This window comes from Rhinoraja longicauda, chromosome 40, assembly GCF_053455715.1.
Source record: "Rhinoraja longicauda isolate Sanriku21f chromosome 40, sRhiLon1.1, whole genome shotgun sequence".
In the NCBI taxonomy this organism is placed as follows: Eukaryota; Metazoa; Chordata; class Chondrichthyes; order Rajiformes; family Arhynchobatidae; genus Rhinoraja; species Rhinoraja longicauda.
Genome location: NC_135992.1, coordinates 9,341,556 through 9,360,433, shown reverse-complemented (window position 1 = coordinate 9,360,433; position 18,878 = coordinate 9,341,556). Strand labels below are relative to the sequence as shown.

Sequence of the window (18,878 nt, the reverse complement as noted above, 5' to 3'; positions counted from 1 at the left end):
GGTTGAAGTTAGTCTGAGATGGGACTTGACCTGAAACGTCACCTACCCATATTCTCCAGAGATGCTGCCTTCCCTGGTGAGCTACTCCAGCACTTTGTGTAGTTCAGTGTTCAAGAGTTTGATCGTTTATTGGGGAAGAAACCATTTTGGAACCTGGTGGTCACAGTTTTCAGACCCAAAGATAGGAATGAAATGAGAGCTTGGCCATGGTGATGAAGATGTTTGATATCAGCTGCCCAATTGAGGAGAGAGTCAGGATGCCTTCGACGGTGGGGAGGTCCATGTACCATGCCCAACCAAGTACGATGCCAGCTGCAGTTCATTAGGAGAGACTGAATAGAATTGGTTGCCATTATTTGGAGTTTAAAAAAAATAGGTTTTTTAAATGTTTGAAGTTCTTAAAAAGTTTGAACGATTAGATGGTGAGAGGCAATTTCCTTTGACTGAAGAGTCTGGGACTAGAAGAGGGTAAAGCTCAGGCCTGTAGGACTGGGATGAGGAGATGATTTTCACTTGGCACATTGTGAATCAATGAAGTTCTCAGCCCCAGAGAGCTGCAGGTACTCAGTTCGGTGTTTAGATATTTAGATTGCAAGATATTTAAGGGTAAGTGTTCGGGAGACATGGGATTCTGCATGAAACAAGAGTTGGTACGGGTGATCAGCCATGATAATAATTAAATGATTGAGTGTATTACAAAATGCTGGAGTAACTCAGTGGGTCAGGCAGCATCTCGGGAGAGAAGGAATGGGTGACGTTTCGGGTCGAGACCCTTCTTCAGTCTGAAGACGGGTCTCGACCCGAAACGTCACCCATTCCTTCTCTCCTGAGATACTGCCTGACCCGCTGAGTTACTCCAGCATTGTGTGATACCTTCGATGTGTACCAGCACCTGCAGTTATTTTCCTACACAAATAATTGAGTGAGCACCGCATGGTTTACCCTCCTTCTAATTCCTAACGCTTTTAAAACCATTTGTTTGTTACCGGTTTCCCTCCCTTGGTCCATTGTATTAACTTTGGTCTAATTACAGGTTTTACTTCCCTTTGTTTCAGGAGCTAAGGCATTAGATTATAATTATAACCCTGACCTAGATCATAAATGTAAAAAAGATCTTCTTATTGGAAAGCTGAAGGAGCCAACGGACTCGCGATGGAAAAAAATGAGGCCCCGACCGACCTGGAATAATTACGGAGGGCCATACTACTTGTGTAAAGGTATGGATGTGTGAGTAATTCAATACCACCTATAATGGAGACCTAACGTTGAAATAAAATTGTCCCTAGTGGGTGTAGGATAGTGTTAATGTACGAGGATCGCTGGGCGGCACAGACTTGGAGGGCCGAAAAGGCCTGTTTCCGACTGTATATATATGATATGATATGATACCATGTGCATTTATGTGCTGATTCACATTTTAACTGTTTCATTTCCCCCACGTTCATATTGGATAATGAATGCAGGAGAAATTAAATAGTTAAAATGTGAATTTGCTTTCTGATGGAGTACTTCAACTTAAGATTGTTGTTCTTTAAGAGTAAGTAGGATCAATGTTCTGTTTTAAGTCAACGGATATAGAACTTAGAACAGTACAGTGTAGGAAGGAACTGCAGATGCTGGTGTAAACCGAAGATAGACACCATATGCTGGAGTCACTCGGCGGGACAGGCAGAGCATCTCTGGAGAGAAGGAATGGGTGACGTTTCGGGTCGAGACCCTTCTTCAGTTTTACAGCTCTGCCTAGTATTGAGTGCAGCACATTTATGAATGCTCTTCATCAGATGCGATGGAGTATGTCGAGATCCTTCTTCAGACCCGAAACGTCATCCATTCCTTCTCCCCAGAGATGCTGCCTGTCCCGCTGAGTTACTCCAGCATTTTATGTCTATAGACCAGTGCAGCACAGGAACAGGCCTTTCAGCTCACGATGTCTGTGCCAAACATGTTGCCAATTGAAACTAATCGCCCTTGTATGCGCATGATCCATATCCTTCCGTTCCCTGTATATCCACGTGCCCATCTAGAAACCTTGAAAACCCCACCATTGTATCTGCCAGCATAACCAGGTGGATTGAGTGCCCTTAAAGGCTTCTTAAACACCACTAACATCTATGCTTCCACCACTCCCTTGGCAGCACATTCCAGGCACCAACCATGCTCGACAAAAAACTTGCCCCGCACATTTAGAGCGGCACGGTGGCACAGCGGTAGAGCTGCTGCTTTACAGCAAATGCAGCGCTAGAGACCCGGGTTCGATCCCGACTACGGGTGCTGTCTGTACGGAGTTTGTACGTTCTCCCCGTGACCTGCGAGGGTTTTCTCTGAGATCTTCGGTTTTCCTCCCACACTCCAAAGACGTGCAGGTATGTAGGTTAATTGGCTTGGTAAATGTAAATATTGTCCCTCGTGGGTATAGGATAGTGTTAACGGGGATCGTTGTTCGGTGCGGACCCGGTGGACCGAAAGGGCCTGTTTCTGCGCTGTATCTCCAAACTGTGCTGGACAACATGGGCTGAGAATTGGTGAGGATTTACCTTGCTCACACTGAAAGTCCACAGGTGTCTGGATTTGAGATATAGCTAGACGCGTTGGAAAGAACGGCAGATGCTGGTTTAAATCGAAGGTAGACACAAAATGCTGGAGTAACTCAGCGGGTCAGGCAGCATCTTGGGAGAGAAGGAATGGGTGACGTTTCGGGTCGAGACCCTTCTTCAGACTAATGTCAGCGGAGGGGGCGGGACAAAGATAGAATGTAGTCGGAGACAGGAAGACTGGTGGGAGAACTGGGAAGGGAGAGGGGATGGAGCGAGGGAAAGCAAGGTAAAGAAAAGGAACCAGTTTCTAACTGGTGAAGTTTTTGGTCGAGTCCCTTCTTCAGACTGAGAATTTGAGACTCTCAGTCTGAAGAAGAATCTCGACCCAAGACGTCGCCTATTCCTTTTCTCTAGAGATGCTGCCCGACCCGCTGAGTTACTCCAGTATTTTGTGTCTATCGAAAGCAACTGAAGTCGTTATTTCCTTATGGATGTGTGCCATTAGTGAGAGCTGTTAAGAATCAATATTTGCGGGAGACTTGTGCCAAACCGTAGCAGTGATACTAAGTGGCATTCTCTAGCGGAGCAGATTATCACATGTGCCTTTAGTAAAAATGTGCAAATTCTGTCAAATAGTCACTTGGGAACCCTCTGCAGGGTTTCAGAAGTTAGATCGCGTTTTGGACGAGAGGGCAGAGCAAGAAAAGAGTTGAAGATTTACACTGTGAACATGTGATCAATTCAAAAAGGTGATGTTCTCAATTTGTTTATTTACAGATATAGTGAGTAAGGGGGATTGCAAGTATGGGGATCACTGTACATTTGCTTACTGTCAGGAGGAGATAGATGTTTGGACACTGGAGCGTAAAGGAGCTATAAACCGCGAGCTACTCTTCGACCCACTAGGGGGCGACACAAGATACAGCCTGACGGTGGCTAAACTGCTGAAGGAATATCTTGGCCTCTTCATGTACCTTTGTGAGGTGAGACTTTGCAACTAGGGTTGCCAACTGGTCCCGTATTAGCCGGGACATCCCGTATTTTGGGCCGTATTTCCCCCGTACCCTTGTCCCGCATTAGTAGGGCTGCCTAATTCCTCGCTCCCAAATACCGGGACAGAGGGTGACGCCGACGACCCGCGCCCCACGTGACCTCGCCCAGCCAGCGGCCACGCGCTCCCGCTCCACCAATGGCGGCCGCCATTGGTGGAGCGGGAGCGCGTGGCCGCTGGCTGGGCGAGGTCACGTGGGGCGCGGGGCGGTGACGTCAAGTCAAGTTTATTTGTCACATACACATAGACGATGTGCAGTGAAATGAAAGTGGCAATGCCCGCGGATTGTGCACAAAAAAGAATTGCAGTTACAGCATATAAATAAAAGTTAATACAGGGAAGACAAAATTTAGTCCCTGGAGTTATAAAAGTTAACAGTCCTGACGGCCTGTGGGAAGAAACTCGGTCTCGTCCTCTCCGTTTTCACAGCGTGACAGCGGAGGCGCTTGCCTGACCGTAGCATCTGGAACAGTCCGTTGCTGGGGTGGCAGGGGTCCCTCATAATCTTGCTTGCTCTCGATCTACACCTCCTGATGTACATGTCACCCTTTGTCCCGTGTTTGGGAGCGAGGAAGTTGGCCACCCATAATTGTAACACACATGGAAGTCTTTTAACGACCCAACATCATTTTTTTGCAGCTCTTTAAATAACGTAACACCTCCATTTTCCCCATTTTGCAAACCGCCCCATGGCTTAGGCATTCATGGCAGCCCCTCTGCATGGCCAGTTCATTGGCTATATTTAAGAGGGAGTTAGATGTGGCCCTTGTGGCTAAAGGGATCGGGGGGTATGGAGAGAAGGCAGGTACAGGTTACTGAGCTGGATGATCAGCCATGATCATATTGAATGGCGGTGCAGGCTCGAAAGGCTGAATGGCCTACTCCTGCACCTATTTTCTATGTTTCTATGTTTCTATGGCAATGTACATATTATTTCAAAAACGTTCTGTGTTCAAATACCGAACGTGGACAGTTTCTGGCGTCATCAGGATTGCATTCCCCAAGTAATGCCTTTAGAAACTGCTCAAAGGTAATACTCCGAACATGCTCTCCATCTGATTTTAAATCTTTGGCATTCTCTGACTCCAGGGGTGTGTGGATGCTCAGTCATTGAGTAGATTGAGTTCCGATGCTCACAGGTTTTTGAACACTAGGACTCCACTGATTGGGCTCCCTCTGTGTTAGAAAATAACCGCAGATGCTGGTACAAATCGAAGGTATTTATTCACAAAATGCTGGAGTAACTCAGCAGGTCAGGCAGCATCTCAGGAGAGAAGGGATGGGTGACATTTCGGGTCGAGACCGTTCTTCAGACTGATGTCAGGGGGGGGCGGGACAAAGATAGGATGTAGTTGGAGACAGGAAGACAGTGGGAGAACTGGGAAGGGGGAGGGGAAGAGAGGGGCAGAGGAACTATCTGAAGTTAGAGAAATTAATGTTCATACCACTCCCACTGTGAGTGTGTCTTATATTCTCGCATGTCACATTAACACTGCAGGGCCAAATTATCACAGATGTAAAGTTTATCTGGTGTACATTCTATGCGGTCTCGGCTTTGGCAGAAACAGTGTCTCTGCACAGTGGCGCAGCGGTAGCGGCGCCAGAGATCCAGCTTTGATACTGAGCACGGGTGCTATTTGTGCGGAGTTTGTACGTTCTCCTTGTGGCCGCGTGGGTTTTCTCCAGGTGTTCCGGTTTCCTCCCACATCCCAGAGATGTACGGGTTGGTAGGTTCATTGGCTTCTGTAAATTGTCACTAGTGTGTAGGATAGAACTAGTGTATGGGTGATTGCTGGTCGACGCGGACTCAGTCTGCCTTCAGGCCTGTTTGCTGTATCTCTAAACTAAACTAAAGCCATTCTGATGGCATAGAGATTAAGCCTTCATATAAGCGGCAACACTATATGGAATCAGTCTGAAGAAGGGTCCCCATTTGAAAAGTTACAGTGATGTCCACTTTTGTGTACTCTGTACACCTCCTTTCCCCATTGATTACCTTTTTCCTTATTCCTCACCTCAGTGAAGCCAAATTTAAAGCCACCGTATCCTCGACATACTTCCCGTTTTAATGGGGTTATAAACTCCACATGCATTCCTCCTCCCCTCTTTCAAACTCTGATGCTCATTTTCGCCTTCTGTTACAGGAATGTTTTGATAGCAAACCCAGGTTAATAAGCAAGAAGATTAAGGATGATGCATCATTCTGTTCTAATCCAGACTTTATGCACAATTTTGAAAAGAATAAGTGAGTATGCAAGATCTCAATGCAGAGGGAACTACCTGATCTGGTTGGGAAAGGGGCCTTGGTATATACCGATCAGCCAAAACATTATGTCAACTGACAGGTAAAGTGAATAACGTTGATTATCTTGTTACATTGGCACCTGTCAAGGGGTGGGATATATTAGGCAGCAAGTGAACCGTCAGTTCTTGAAGTTGATGTGTTGGACGCAGGAGATTTGGGCAGGAGTAAAGACCTGAGCAACTTTGACAAGGGCCAAATTGTTATGGCCAGACGACTGGGTCAGAGCATCTCTGAAACGGCAAGGCTTGTGGGATCTCCCGGTCAGCAGTGGTGAGTACCGACCGACAGTGGTCCGAGAAGGGACAAACAACAGGGTGTTGGGCGCCCAAGGCTCATCGATGCGCGAGGGCAACGAAGGCTATCCCGTCTGGTCCAAACCAAAAGAAGGTCGACTGTGGCACAAGTCACAGGAAATTTTAATGGTGGTCACGGGAAGAATGTGTCACAATACACAGTGCATCGCACCCTGCTGCGTATGGGGCTGCACACGGAGGACCAACAGCATAATTAGGCAGGTGGTCATAATGTTTTGGCTCATCAGGTCATAATGTTTTGGCTGGTCGGTGTATAATCATACAAACCGGACGGTTCCTGAATGAAATCCCAGTTTGTGTTGAGTAAGCTGGTAGTGGTCAGTCAGTAGCTGAGGTGCTACCAGTCATGGTAGTGGCCCAGTGACAAAGCTGGTAGAGCTGCTGCCGCACAGCGCCAGAGATCCTGGCTCAATCCCGAGTTTGAGTGCCGTGTGTGTGGAGTTTGCACGTTCTCCCTGCGACCTTGTGGGTTTCCTCTGGCTACTCCGGTTTCCTCGCAAATCTCACAGGCGCACGTGCGGGTTTGTGGGTTAATTGGCCTTCGTACAATTGCTCCTGATGGGTAGAAACTGGATGAGAAAGTGGGGTAACGTCGAATTAGTGTGAAGGGGTGATAGATGGAGGGTGTGGATTCGGTGGGCCAAAGGGCCTGTTTCCATGCCCATATCTCGAAACTCATGTAAACTTGCATCCATGCCTCATGAGCTCGGACAATGATATGAATCACCCAGACTTTCTTCCCAGCTGTTATCAGGCAACTGGACCATCCTACCACAACTGGAGAGCAGTCTAGAACTACTATCAAACTCATTGGTGACCCTCGGACTATCGTATAAAAATTATAAAAGGACTGGACAAAAATGTTCCCAATGTTGGGCGAGTCCAGAACCAGGGGTCACAGTCTAAGAATAAAGGGGAGGCCATTTAAAACTGAGGTGATGGAAAAAAAACGTTTTCACCCAGAGAGTTGTGAATTTGTGGAATTCTCTGCCACAGAAGGCAGTGGAGGCCAATTCACTGGATGAATTTAAAGTAGAGTTAGATAGAGCTCTAGGGGCTAGCGGAATCAAGGGATATGGGGAGAAGGCAGGAACGAGCTACTGATTGTGGATGATCAGCCATGATCACAATGAATGGCAATGCTGGCTCGAAGGGCCTCCTGCACCTATTTTCTGTGTCATTTTGATCGGACTTTGCTGGCTTTACCTTGCACCAAACGTTATCTATACACTGTGAACGGCTCAATTTGTGATGGTGTATTGTCTTTCTGCTGGCTGGTTAGCATGCAACATAAGCTTTTCACTGTACGTTGGTGCACGTGGCAATGAACTAAACTGAACTCGACCCCCAGGTGCCTGGTCCACATGTTGCGAGCCACAACCGTCAAGTACTCCAAGGTCCGCCAGTTCCAGGAGCACTGCCAGTTGGACGTGTGCCGGCACGAGGTGCGATACGGGTGCCTGCGGGAGGACAGCTGTAACTTCGCCCACAGCCTGGTCGAGCTCAAGGTCTGGGTGATGCAGCAAAGTTCAGGTACACCCGAGGAATTCCGCCCGCTGTGTGTTTTCTGTTCAACGTTACCCGTGTTAAAAATTGTAAACGTGTTCGCAGCAACGTGAACAGACAGAACTAAAAGATGGTCAGCACCAAAGATACTAGAGGAGCAGGATAGACCACTCGACCCTAAAAAAAAAACGAGTCCGTCATGACGTCATTTTAGCAGGCAGAAACGTGCAGAAACTTGCAGAAACATTTAAAAATAAAAATAAAAATCTGTGAATTGATAGATTTAGATTTAGAGATACAGCGCAGAAACAGGCCCTTCGGCACACCGGGTCCACGCCGCCCAGCGACCCCCACACATTAACACTATCCTACACACACTCGGGACAATTTTTACATGTTACCCAGTCAATTAACCTACGTACCTGTACGTCTTTGGAGTGTGGGAGGAAACCGAAGATCTCGGAGAAAACCCATGCAGGTCACGGGGAGAACGTACAAACTACGTACAGACGATGAGATAGATAGATGAGATATATTCTGTATTTTAATGGTATCATCACACATACTGTTCCCCCAAAACATTGCGAGAGGCATAACGAACGGCGGGCTTTGCCTACTAAAATGGCTCCTTTGCCATTTGTCCTACTAATGCCCTCCTTTGCCCTACTAAAATGGCTCCTAAAATGGCTACACTTCAGTATAGGCGATTTCAACAGAGTGGTCCATCTTGTTCCTCCAGTATCTTTGGTCAGCACCACCACCTTAGTTCAGTTTAGAGATACAGCGTGGAAATAGGCTCTTCGGCCCACAGAGTCCCACACTGACCAGCGCGCACTCCGTACACTAGCACCATCCTGTACACAATTCTAAATTTGTTTTAATTTTTACCGAAACCAACTAACCTACAAACCTGTAGGAAAAAAACTGCAGGTGCTGGTTTAAATCACAGGTAGACACAAAATGCTGGAGTAACTCAGCGGGTCAGGCAGCATCTCGGGAGAGAAGGAATGGGTGACCTTTCGGGTCGAGACCCTTCTTCAGTCTACAAACCTGTACGTCTTTGGAGTGTGGGAGGAAACCGGAGCACCCAGAGAAAATCCACGCAGGCCACAGGGAGAACGTGCAAACTCCATACAGACAGCACCCGTAGTCAGGATCGAACCCGGGTCTCGGGCGCTGTCAGGCAGCAGCTCTACCACTGCACCACTACACTACACTAGTCCATCTAAAAGTGGTGGAAAAATACGTAGGCATATGCTGATAACCTGAAACCTCTCCTGCTCTGCTCCTATTAAACTCTGATAATTTTTTTTTACAACAATTAAACTCCGCATATATATATATATATGTTTAATTCACAAAATGCTGGAGTAACTCAGCAGGTCAGGCAGCATCTCATGAGAGAAGGAATGGGTGACGTTTCGGGTCGAGACCCTTCTTCAGACTGATGTCGGGGCGGGGCAAAGGAAGGATATAGGTGGAGACAGGAAGATCAACACCTTCGCTCAGTCTGCCTTAACCAACCTGATCTCCCAGTGGCTGAGCACTTCAACTCCCCCTCCCACTCCCAGTCTGACCTTTCTGTCATGGGCCTCCTCCAGTGCCATAGTGAGGCCCACCGGAAATTGGAGGAACAGCACCTCATATTTCGCTTGGGCAGCTTGCAGCCCAGCGGTATGAACATTGACTTCTCCAACTTTAGATAGTTCCTCTGTCCCTCTCTTCCCCTCCCCTCCCCTTCCCAGTTCTCCCTCTATCTTCCTGTCTCCACCTATATCCTTCCTTTGTCCCGCCCCCCTGACATCAGTCTGAAGAAGGGTCTCGACCCGAAACGTCTCCCCTGAGATTCCTTCTCTCCTGAGATGCTGCCTGACATTCTGAGTTACTCCAGCATTTTGTGAATAAATACCTTCGATTTGTACCAGCATCTGCAGTTATTTTCTTACACTATATATTTTAAATTAGTTGCTTAAATTATCACCGGAAAATGCTGGAAACATTCAGCAGGTCAGGCAGCATCTGTAGAGAGAGAGAAACAGGGTTAATATTTTAGGTCAGAGACCCTTTGTCAGAGAAGAATTAAACTCTGTGATCATAAATGGTTCACATTGTTTGACTTCAGCAGCAGCCAAGTTGCACTTTATCCTGCTACAAGTGCAAAAAAACATACATTGTATCTCTGCAAAATCCCTGCCTTTTCACAAACCCCATCCTTTTCTGAAATCCATCCTGGATCTGAATTGTGAAAGTATGAAAGGTCTCGGCTGGCCAATGATTTGGGGCGGTCACGGTGGTGCAGGGGTAGATTGCTGCCTTACAGCGAATGCAACGCCAGAGACCCGGGTCTGATCCTGACTACGGGTGCTGTCTGTACAGAGCTGTACGTGAACCGCATGGGTTTTCTCCGAGATCTTCGGTTTCCTCCCACACTCCAAAGACGTACAGGTATGTAGGTTAATTGGCTTGGTAAATGTAAAAATTATCCCTAGAGGATGTAAGATAGTGTTAATGTGCGGGGATCGCTGGTCAGCAGGGACTCGGTGGGCCAAAGGGCCTGTTTCCTCGCTGTATCTCTAAACTAAACTAAACTAAAAATTACTGTCTCAGATTGTCCTCTGTGGGCTGAACAACCAACAGCCATCTTCTTCCTAAAAACCATCAGGTTATTGAAAACTCCAAACTCCCAACTGAACTGCAAACCTCCTGGGTGGGTTACACTCGGGACTTTGGGCTTTGTTTTGGTTTTGCACTATCCAGGCGCTCCCCTTACATAATAGGCGACTTCTATAAACTCGTAGTGTAGGAAAATAACTGCAGATGCTGGTTCAAATTGAAGGCCGACACACAATGCTGGAGTAACTCAGCGGGTCAGGCAGCATCTCAGGAGAGAAGGAATGGGTGGCGTTTCGGGTCGAGACCCTCTCGAACCGAAACGTCACCCATTCCTTCTCTCCTGAGATGCTGCCTGACCCACTGAGTTACTCCAGCATTTTGTGTCGACCTTCTATAAACTCGTATTTACGTAAGTAATCGCTTAAGCCCACTGACGCCCATGTGGTCTCCTGGCTGGAGCTGCAACGATCCACATGCGCAGTGGCACTTCCGTTTCCGACCTGCGTAACATCTTACATTCGCAAGGGTCCGCAGAACGTGATCCTTCCGTAAGTCGGGGAGCATCTGTATTGTTTTTTTAATGAATGCCACCATTTTTTCTTTTGGCTTATTATATCATCCACTGAGTACTGTACTGTGTTTACAGAGCCGTTCTGCTGCTGCGGCTGCGGCAAATAAGATTTCATTGTTCTGTCTCAGAACACATGACAATAAAACGCGCTTGATTCTTGAAATTGTTTTTATCCCTTCCTGAGCACGTCCACTCGATAAGCTGAAAGTGAAAGGACGATGTTCAAACCCATGATGCAGAATCTGTTGCACATGTAAGGTGTTAGATAAAGGGTCGGGTGAAGTTTGTTTCAAACCCATTTATCACCAAAAACCCTTGTCTGGAATTTGCAATGTCTCGTAAAGATAGCATGCATGGGATCCCTTCCCTGATATAAGAATAAAGGGGCGGCCATTTAGGACTGAGATGAGGAAAAAAAAATTCACCCAGAGAGTTGTGAATCTGTGGAATTCTCTGCCACAGAAGGCAGTGGAGGCCAATTCACTGGAGTTTTCAAGAGAGAGTTAGATTTAGCTCATCGGGCTAAAGGAATCAAGGGATATGGGCGAGAAAGCAGGAACTGGGTACTGATTTTGGATGATCAGCCACGATCACGAATGGCGGCGCTGGCTCGAAGGGCTGAATGGCCTACACCTGCACCTATTTTCTATGTTTCTATTATGGACTATTGACTGAGCTTATTGAACAGCCTGTCATATGAAGGCTTTTTTTAGGTTTCTTCCGCGGGGCCTTCCATCGCCCGGCGCGGCTCGACCGCGGGACTGAGCAGCGCCCGGTGCGGCTCGGCCGCGGGGCCTTCCATCGCGCGGCGCGGCCGCGGGACACCATTCTGCTTTAGTTAAACATTTTGTTCAAGATGGCCGCGCCGTTGTGTTTGGCTGCCTGCCACTATGTTTCTTTTTTTTTTCTTTTTTTTTTTCCTTTTTTTTTCCTAATCAGTTGTGCAGCACTTTGGTCAACGTGGGTTGTTTTTAAATGTGCTATACAAATAAAATTGACTTGACTTGATTGCTTGGTCATGGTGTCCAGAGTACAGTGGGCTTGCGTACTGCCAGCCTTGTCCACATGAAGCCTCATTGTTCCATGTTGCACTGTAGTGATTCTGTAATCCCCATTCATCTTGCAGGCATCACGCACAATGAGATTGTCCAGGAGTCTACAAAGTATTGGCAGAGTGTGGAAGCAAGTGCAAACAAACTACAGGTACCTCGATAAACCACTTAATAGCATGTTTATAACCACAACAGCTATTATACAATGCCTTTGAGGACTAGAGGGCATAGATTTATGGTGAGAAGGGCAAATTTTAAAGGAGGAATGCATGGCAAGTTTATTCACACAGACTGTGGTAGGTGCCTGAATGCGTAGCCAGGGATGGTGGTTGAGGCAGATACAGTAGAGACATTTATGAGGCGTTCTGATGGGCAAATTAAGATGTAGGGAATGGAAGAATATGGATCACGCGCAGGCAGGAGTAACCCAGCGGACATTAAGTTCGGCACAGACATCGGTCCTGTTCCTGTGCTGTACCTTTCTACAGATAAGACACGAGATGCTGGGGTAACTCAGTGGGACAGGCAGCATCTCTGGGGAGAAGGAATGGGCGACGTTTCAGGTCAAGACCCCCATCTTTAGACTGAAGAAGCGTCTGGAGCAGAAATGTCGCCTACCCACGTTCTCCAGAGATGCTGCCGACTCCGCAGAGTTACTCCCGACATTTTACTCCCGTCTATCTTCGGTGTAAACCAGCATCTGCAGTTCCTTCCAAATGCTGTACTATTCCGTGTTCTATGTTCAGCTTAGTAAAATGCCACTAGGCACTTTGCAAGAGTATTAAATAGCATTTGGATCACAGTGCCCTCGGAAGAATTGGAATAGGTTGGGTTTAAAGAATCTGCTAAAGGAGGTGAGGAAATGGGAAGATTCTGGATTTGAGAGTTGGCACAGTTGAAACACCACTTCCAGTATTGCACAGGTGTTAATGGAGGTTCACTCGAGGGCAGTGTGGAAATAAATGTAGATTTATTATTGTCACGTTTATCTAGGTACAATGAAAAGCTTTGTTTTGTTACGCATGCCATCCAAATAGATTAGATATACTGTACATAAATACATTCATGTCAAACTCCAAGTAAAATAGGAGTACCAAGCAAAAGGGAAGATGCAGAGTGCAGAATATAGGTTCAGCATTGTAGTGCACCAGTTCCACAGAGAGTCCAATGTCAGCAGTAGGGTAGAGGCGAAGGAAAGAGCTGCAGGTGCTGGTATAAATCGAAGGTAGACACAAAACGCTGGAGTAACTCAGTGGGTCAGACAGCATCTCAGGAGAGAAGGAATGGGTGACATTTCGGGTCGAGACCATTCTTCAGTCGAGACCCTTCTTCACTCTCTGGGTGAAAAAGTTTCTTCTCACCTCAGTTTTAAATGGCCTCCCCTTTATTCTTAGACTGGGTGACGTTTCGGGTCGAGACCCTTCTTCGCTCTGAAGAAGGGTCTCGACCCGAAACGTCACCCATTCCTTCTCTCCTGAGATGCTGCCTGACCCGCTGAGTTACTCCAGCGTTTTGTGATACCAGCTGAGATACTCCAGCACTTTGCCCGACAATGGATGAAACATAGCAGATTAGGCAGATTTTTGACGATTCCATTGTTTCTGGGGAATGAGGAAGACCAGCCAGTGGAGTCATGTAGATTTAATAAAGCTGCAGATGGGACTTTCAGCATCGGATAAATCAAAGTTGGCTGGAGACTGACGGTGTCACAGAAGCAACGGGGAAATCAGACGCCGACTGCCCAGCTCCCAAAGACAAGGGCCATTTGTTGCACCTCGTCACTGCATTGAAATGGAAACGGGGACTTGGTTGTCCTTTATGGCTTTGAGATGGCTATCTGCTGACCTTGGAGAGGCTTTATATGTTGAATGCTGACTTGATGGTTTTCTGTGTTTCGCTTGGTTGAGGTGTCATCTAAAGCTGGAAAAGCAAACTCACTGGGCATGAAGATGAAGTTTGTGTGCGGCCAATGCTGGAGGAATGGGCAGGTGGTTGAACCAGACAACAGCCTCAAGTACTGCAGTGCCAAAATACGCCATGGGTCAGTTCACTTCCTTTCACTTTGATATTTGTCAAAGAATAGCGGGTTAGAAACATAGAAAATAGGAGCAGGAGGAGGCCATTTGGCCCTTCAAGCCAGCACCGTCATTCATTGTGATCACAGCTGATCATCCACAATCAGTAACCTGTGCCTGCCTTCTCCCCATATTCCTTGATTCCACTAGCTCCTAGAGCTCTATCTAACTTTCTTTTAAATTCATCCAGTGAATTGGCCTCCACTGCCTTCTGTGGCAGAGAATTCCATAAATTCACAACTCTCTGGGTGAAAAAGTTTCTTCTCACCTCAGTTTTAAATGGCCTCCCCTTTATTCTTAGACTGTGACCCCTGGTTCTGGACTCCCCCAACATTGGGAACAGTTTTCCCCCAACATTGGGAACATCTAGCTTGTCCAGTCCTTTTATAGTTTTATACGTCTCGATAAGATCCCCTCTCATCCTTCTAAACTCCAGTGAATACAAGCCCAGTCTTTCCAATCTTTCCTCATATGACAGTCCCGCCATCCCAGGGATTAACCTCGTGAACCTACTCTTGTCCTTCCTCAAATTAGGAGACCAAAACTGGGTGAGGCCCAGAATGTGATGTACAGCTACCTGTGACTCTTCTGAATGATGCACATATAATGGGAGAAGTTGGGGGTTGGACAGTGTGCAGTTGGAGTGGGAATCTGGCTGGATGTCCGATATTAAGATGTTGTGTTTGCGATTAGTTTTATTGTTCTCCCCACCCTGTTCCTCGTATTCCCTTACACTTATCCTAACTGTGTGTTTGTGTCACTCTTGCTTCCTCCCTGCTCTCTGTGCTTTTCTTTACCTTCACTCCCCATCTTTTGCACCTTTTTTTTCCCCCTTTCAACCTTGGGCTCTGCCTGTCCTCCATTCCTCCCCTCTCCCCGCTTTTCCCCTCGACTTTCTTGCGCTTTTTTCCTCTTTCACTTTACCGGTCCCTTTTTTCATTTCTTTAAAACTTTCCTTCGTCTCGCCCCTTTTCTCTTTTTCCCCTCTCTTTTTTTACTCTCTGATTTTTTTAAAAAACTCTGGTCCTTCTCCTTCTAACACTGTATATTACAGTATAAGCATTAATCTGCCTCTTTTCAGGTTCAGTGTTGCAGCCGGGCATGTTCACCCCTCTCTTGATGTGCGAGGATTCTGACACCAGCCACCCTTTAGTTCCCATGGCCAAGCAGCCTTGCTTTTCAAAATGGTGCCTGGATGTTAAGTTTGCAGTCCATTCAGCTCTCTATTGCAGCAGGGAAGCTCATTAATTATCAGCTCGCCCTTCAATCTCCGCAGCTGCAGAGTGATCAGAGCTAGACACTGGCTACCCCTGACACATCGTTGAGATCAGTTGTACGACCCACGAGTGCAGAGAGAGAGACGAGGCGCAGAGGCTCAGCAGGTCAAGCAGCATCTCAGGAGGACGTGGACAGGCAACGTCCTGGGTTGGGACCCTTCTTCGGACGGATTGTAGGAGGGAGGGGGGGGAGAAAGCTGGAAGAGAGAAGGGAAAGCAGGTATTGAATATGGGCCGCCGATCAACTGGAATAACTTTCTAGTGTTCCGTCTGACTGAATCAGTCTGAAGAAGAGTCCCGACCTGAAACGTCACTGATCTATAAGGTGCTGCCTGACCAGCTGAGTTACTCCAGCAATCTGTGCCGTTGACTGGAATCCTTCATCCCTGGAGCCATACCACCAAACCTCTTTGTAACTCCTTCCGAAGCTTTCCCTTTTCTTCCTGAAGAGGACGCAGGCGGTCAGAGTCCACACTCGGTCATCTCTTAGTGCCACTGTGAACACCGGAGCCCCCCAGGGCTGTGTGCTGGGGGGGGGGTTAGCACCTCACCCAGCACTCTGCACTTTATAATCTCATTTAATGTGCAATCAACAATTTACCTGCTCTCATTGATGGCTTTACATTCACCGTTTACATGCTTTAAACTCTAGGTTAAATACAATACAATACAATATATCTTTATTGTCATTGTACAGGGGTACAACGAGATTGGGAATGCGCTTCCCATACGATACAATAATTTAATTAGCTAGTCAGTATTAATTTAAACAACAACAACCTAACGAAACAAATTGTAACAGTTTTAAGACAGAATAAAGTGCAAGTAGATCTGTGCCGGTTCACTGTGCGATGTGACCATCCGGCTCAGCAGGACCGGTTCATGGCAGCTATGGCCCTGGGGATGAAGCTGTTCCTGAGTCTGGAGGTGCGGGCGTAGAAGGCCTTGTATTGTCTGCCCGATGGAAGGAGTTCGAACAGACTGTTGCAGGGGTGTGAAGAGTCTGTCCTTTGCTTTACCTTTTACCATTTACATGCTTTAATCCCCTGTCTATATGTATTGTATTGTATTGCACTGTCTAATTGTACTGCATCGTATTGTACTGCACTGTCATCCCCTGTCTATATGTATTGTATTGTATTGCACTGTCTAATTGTGCTGCATCGTATTGTACTGCACTGTCATCCCCTGTCTAGATGATTTGTATTGCACTAAGGCCCCCGGAGGCACTCTGTTTCGTCCCATCCGTTGCACGATCTGCAGGGAGTGGAATGACAAATAAACTAATTATCATTATTACTATTATTATCATCATCTTCCTCTGTTTTTTTGCGCAGATGGACGAAGGAGCGGCGGGTGATGCTGGTGATGTCCAGCGAGCGGAAGAAGTGGGTGGCGGTCCGCCCGCTGCCGTCCTGCCGGAACATTCCTCAGCAGTACGACGTGAGTGCAAGGAGGCGGCTGCCTGCTCTTTCACGGCCTTCGTCACTTCACTTCGCAGCCATCGATGTTTTTAGTTTTAGAGATGCGGCGCGGAAACAGGCCACTTCGCCCACCGAGTCCGCACCGACCAGCGAGACCCCGCACACTAACACCATCCTATCACATTAGCGCTTTAGGGACAATTCACATTTTATACCTAAGCCAATTAACCTACAAACGCCATGTAAATTTACATTTTTTTTGTGGAGTGAGATTCGAACCATACAAGACAACTGCTTTCCAATCTGAATCTGTGGCCCTATTTTGGCTAGCTGAGCGAGAAGTCATCCAGGGACGTCACTCTGCAGATATCTGGAAGTGTATTTACTCTGGGAGGGCGGTGAGTGTTAATGTGCATCTTTAGGTCCTTTCGTTTAGAGATACAGCGCCAAAACGGGCCCTTCGGCCCACAGTCCTCCCCGACCAACGATCCCCGCACACAAACACTATCCTACACACACTAGCGACAGTTTACATTTATACCAAGCCAATTAACCTACAAACCCAGACGTCTGGAGTGTGGGAGGAAACCGAAGATCTCGGAGAAAACTCACAGGGAGTACGTACAAACTCCGTACAGACAGCACCCGCGGTCAGGATCGAACCCGGGTTTCTGGCGCTGCAAGGCGGCAACTCTACCGCTGCGGCACCATGCCGCCCTGTGTTGGTAAAGTGTAGACTGTGGCCTGGGAGAAAGAGGCAGCCAGCTCCCACATGTAGCAATGTGGTGATGTGGGGAAACTATCAGCCTGTGCACCTGCGAGATCTGCCTGCATCTTCCAGGTCGTGAGAACATTAACCTCCACCTGAAGCTGGGCTGCTGACAGCCTTTCAGATCTGCCTCGAGGAGCAACTGATCTGATTAGGCATCAAAGACCATGGTCCAAATGTAAAGAGGCGGGATTAATACAGTAGGATACCCACTGATCGGCATGGACAAGTTGGGCCGAATGGCCTGTTTCTCTGCTGTACAATTCTATGACTCAGGTCATTGCTGAATGGTCAGGTCATTGCTGAATGACCATGGATCACCATATCAACCGGGCAGCCAGTTGCTGATGAAATGAATAGTCTGGCACACATACACTGAGGCCATCTGGTAGCATATCGGGATCAACCAAAGAACAGCAGTTTCCAGTATGTGTGTCTCAATGCTCTCTTGTCACAGAGTCACACGGCACAGAAAGAGCCCGTTTGGTTCATTACATCCATGCCAGTGATTCTAGACTGCTCTCATCACATTCCCATCAGTTGGTAGAGCTGCTGCCTCACAACACCAGAGACATCCGTTCGATCCCAGTCTCGGGTGCTGTCTGTGCAGAGTTTGCACGTTCTCCCTGTGATCGTGTGGGTTTCCTCTGGGTGCTCTGGTTTCCCTCTCACATTCCAAGAACCTGCTGGTTTATAGGTGAATTCACCTCTGTAAATAGCCCCTATTGTGTAGGGAGTGGATGAAAAAGTGGGATGACGGTGTGAATGGGTGATCGCTGGTCGGTGTGGACTCAGAGGGCCAAGGGGCCTGTTTCCATGCTGGGCCTCTAAACTACCTGCACACGAGGGCGGTTTACTTTGGCCAATTTACCGACCCGCACGTCTTTGGGACACGGGAGGAAGCCTATGCGACCACAGCAAGAACGTGCAGACTCCACACAGACAGTGCTGGAGGTGGGGGGTTGATCATCGGCAACTCTACCAACCGCACCACTGTGCTGGCAACTGCGCATTGTGCCGTCTTTAACCGGAGATGGCCAGACTGCTCTTGTGCGTAGCCAGAGCCTAGCGACTAGAGAGACCAGTGCCCGCACAATGGTGCAGCTGTAGAGTTGCTGCGTCAGACCAAGCCCCACCTCCAGCACTGTCTGTGTGGAGTCTGCACGTTCTTGCTGTGACCGCATAGGTTTCCTCCCGTGTCCCAAAGATGTGCAGGTTGGTAAATTAGCCAAAGTAAAGTGCCCTAATGTGTAGTTAGTTTAGAGATACAGCCTGGAGACTAGCGTCTTGGCGCGCGCAGTCTACGCTGACCATCGATCACCTCTTCATCGTCTCTATGTTATCCCACTTTGTTATCCACACGGCAGGGTTTGCTTGGCCTTTCTTG

General features: G+C 47.6%; 1 protein-coding gene across 1 annotated transcript in view; it reads left to right on the top strand.

The window, feature by feature from the left end:
• zc3h7bb (zinc finger CCCH-type containing 7Bb) overlaps positions 1–18,878 on the top strand; it is a 61,392-nt gene that overhangs the window by 37,735 nt on the left and 4,779 nt on the right. Inside the window, exons 13-19 of the mRNA XM_078430801.1 lie at positions 1,056–1,217; positions 3,312–3,517; positions 5,730–5,830; positions 7,556–7,737; positions 12,021–12,097; positions 13,854–13,987; positions 16,636–16,741. Of these exons, the coding sequence (XP_078286927.1) occupies positions 1,056–1,217; positions 3,312–3,517; positions 5,730–5,830; positions 7,556–7,737; positions 12,021–12,097; positions 13,854–13,987; positions 16,636–16,741 (968 nt within the window). The remainder of the gene's footprint in view (positions 1–1,055; positions 1,218–3,311; positions 3,518–5,729; positions 5,831–7,555; positions 7,738–12,020; positions 12,098–13,853; positions 13,988–16,635; positions 16,742–18,878) is intronic.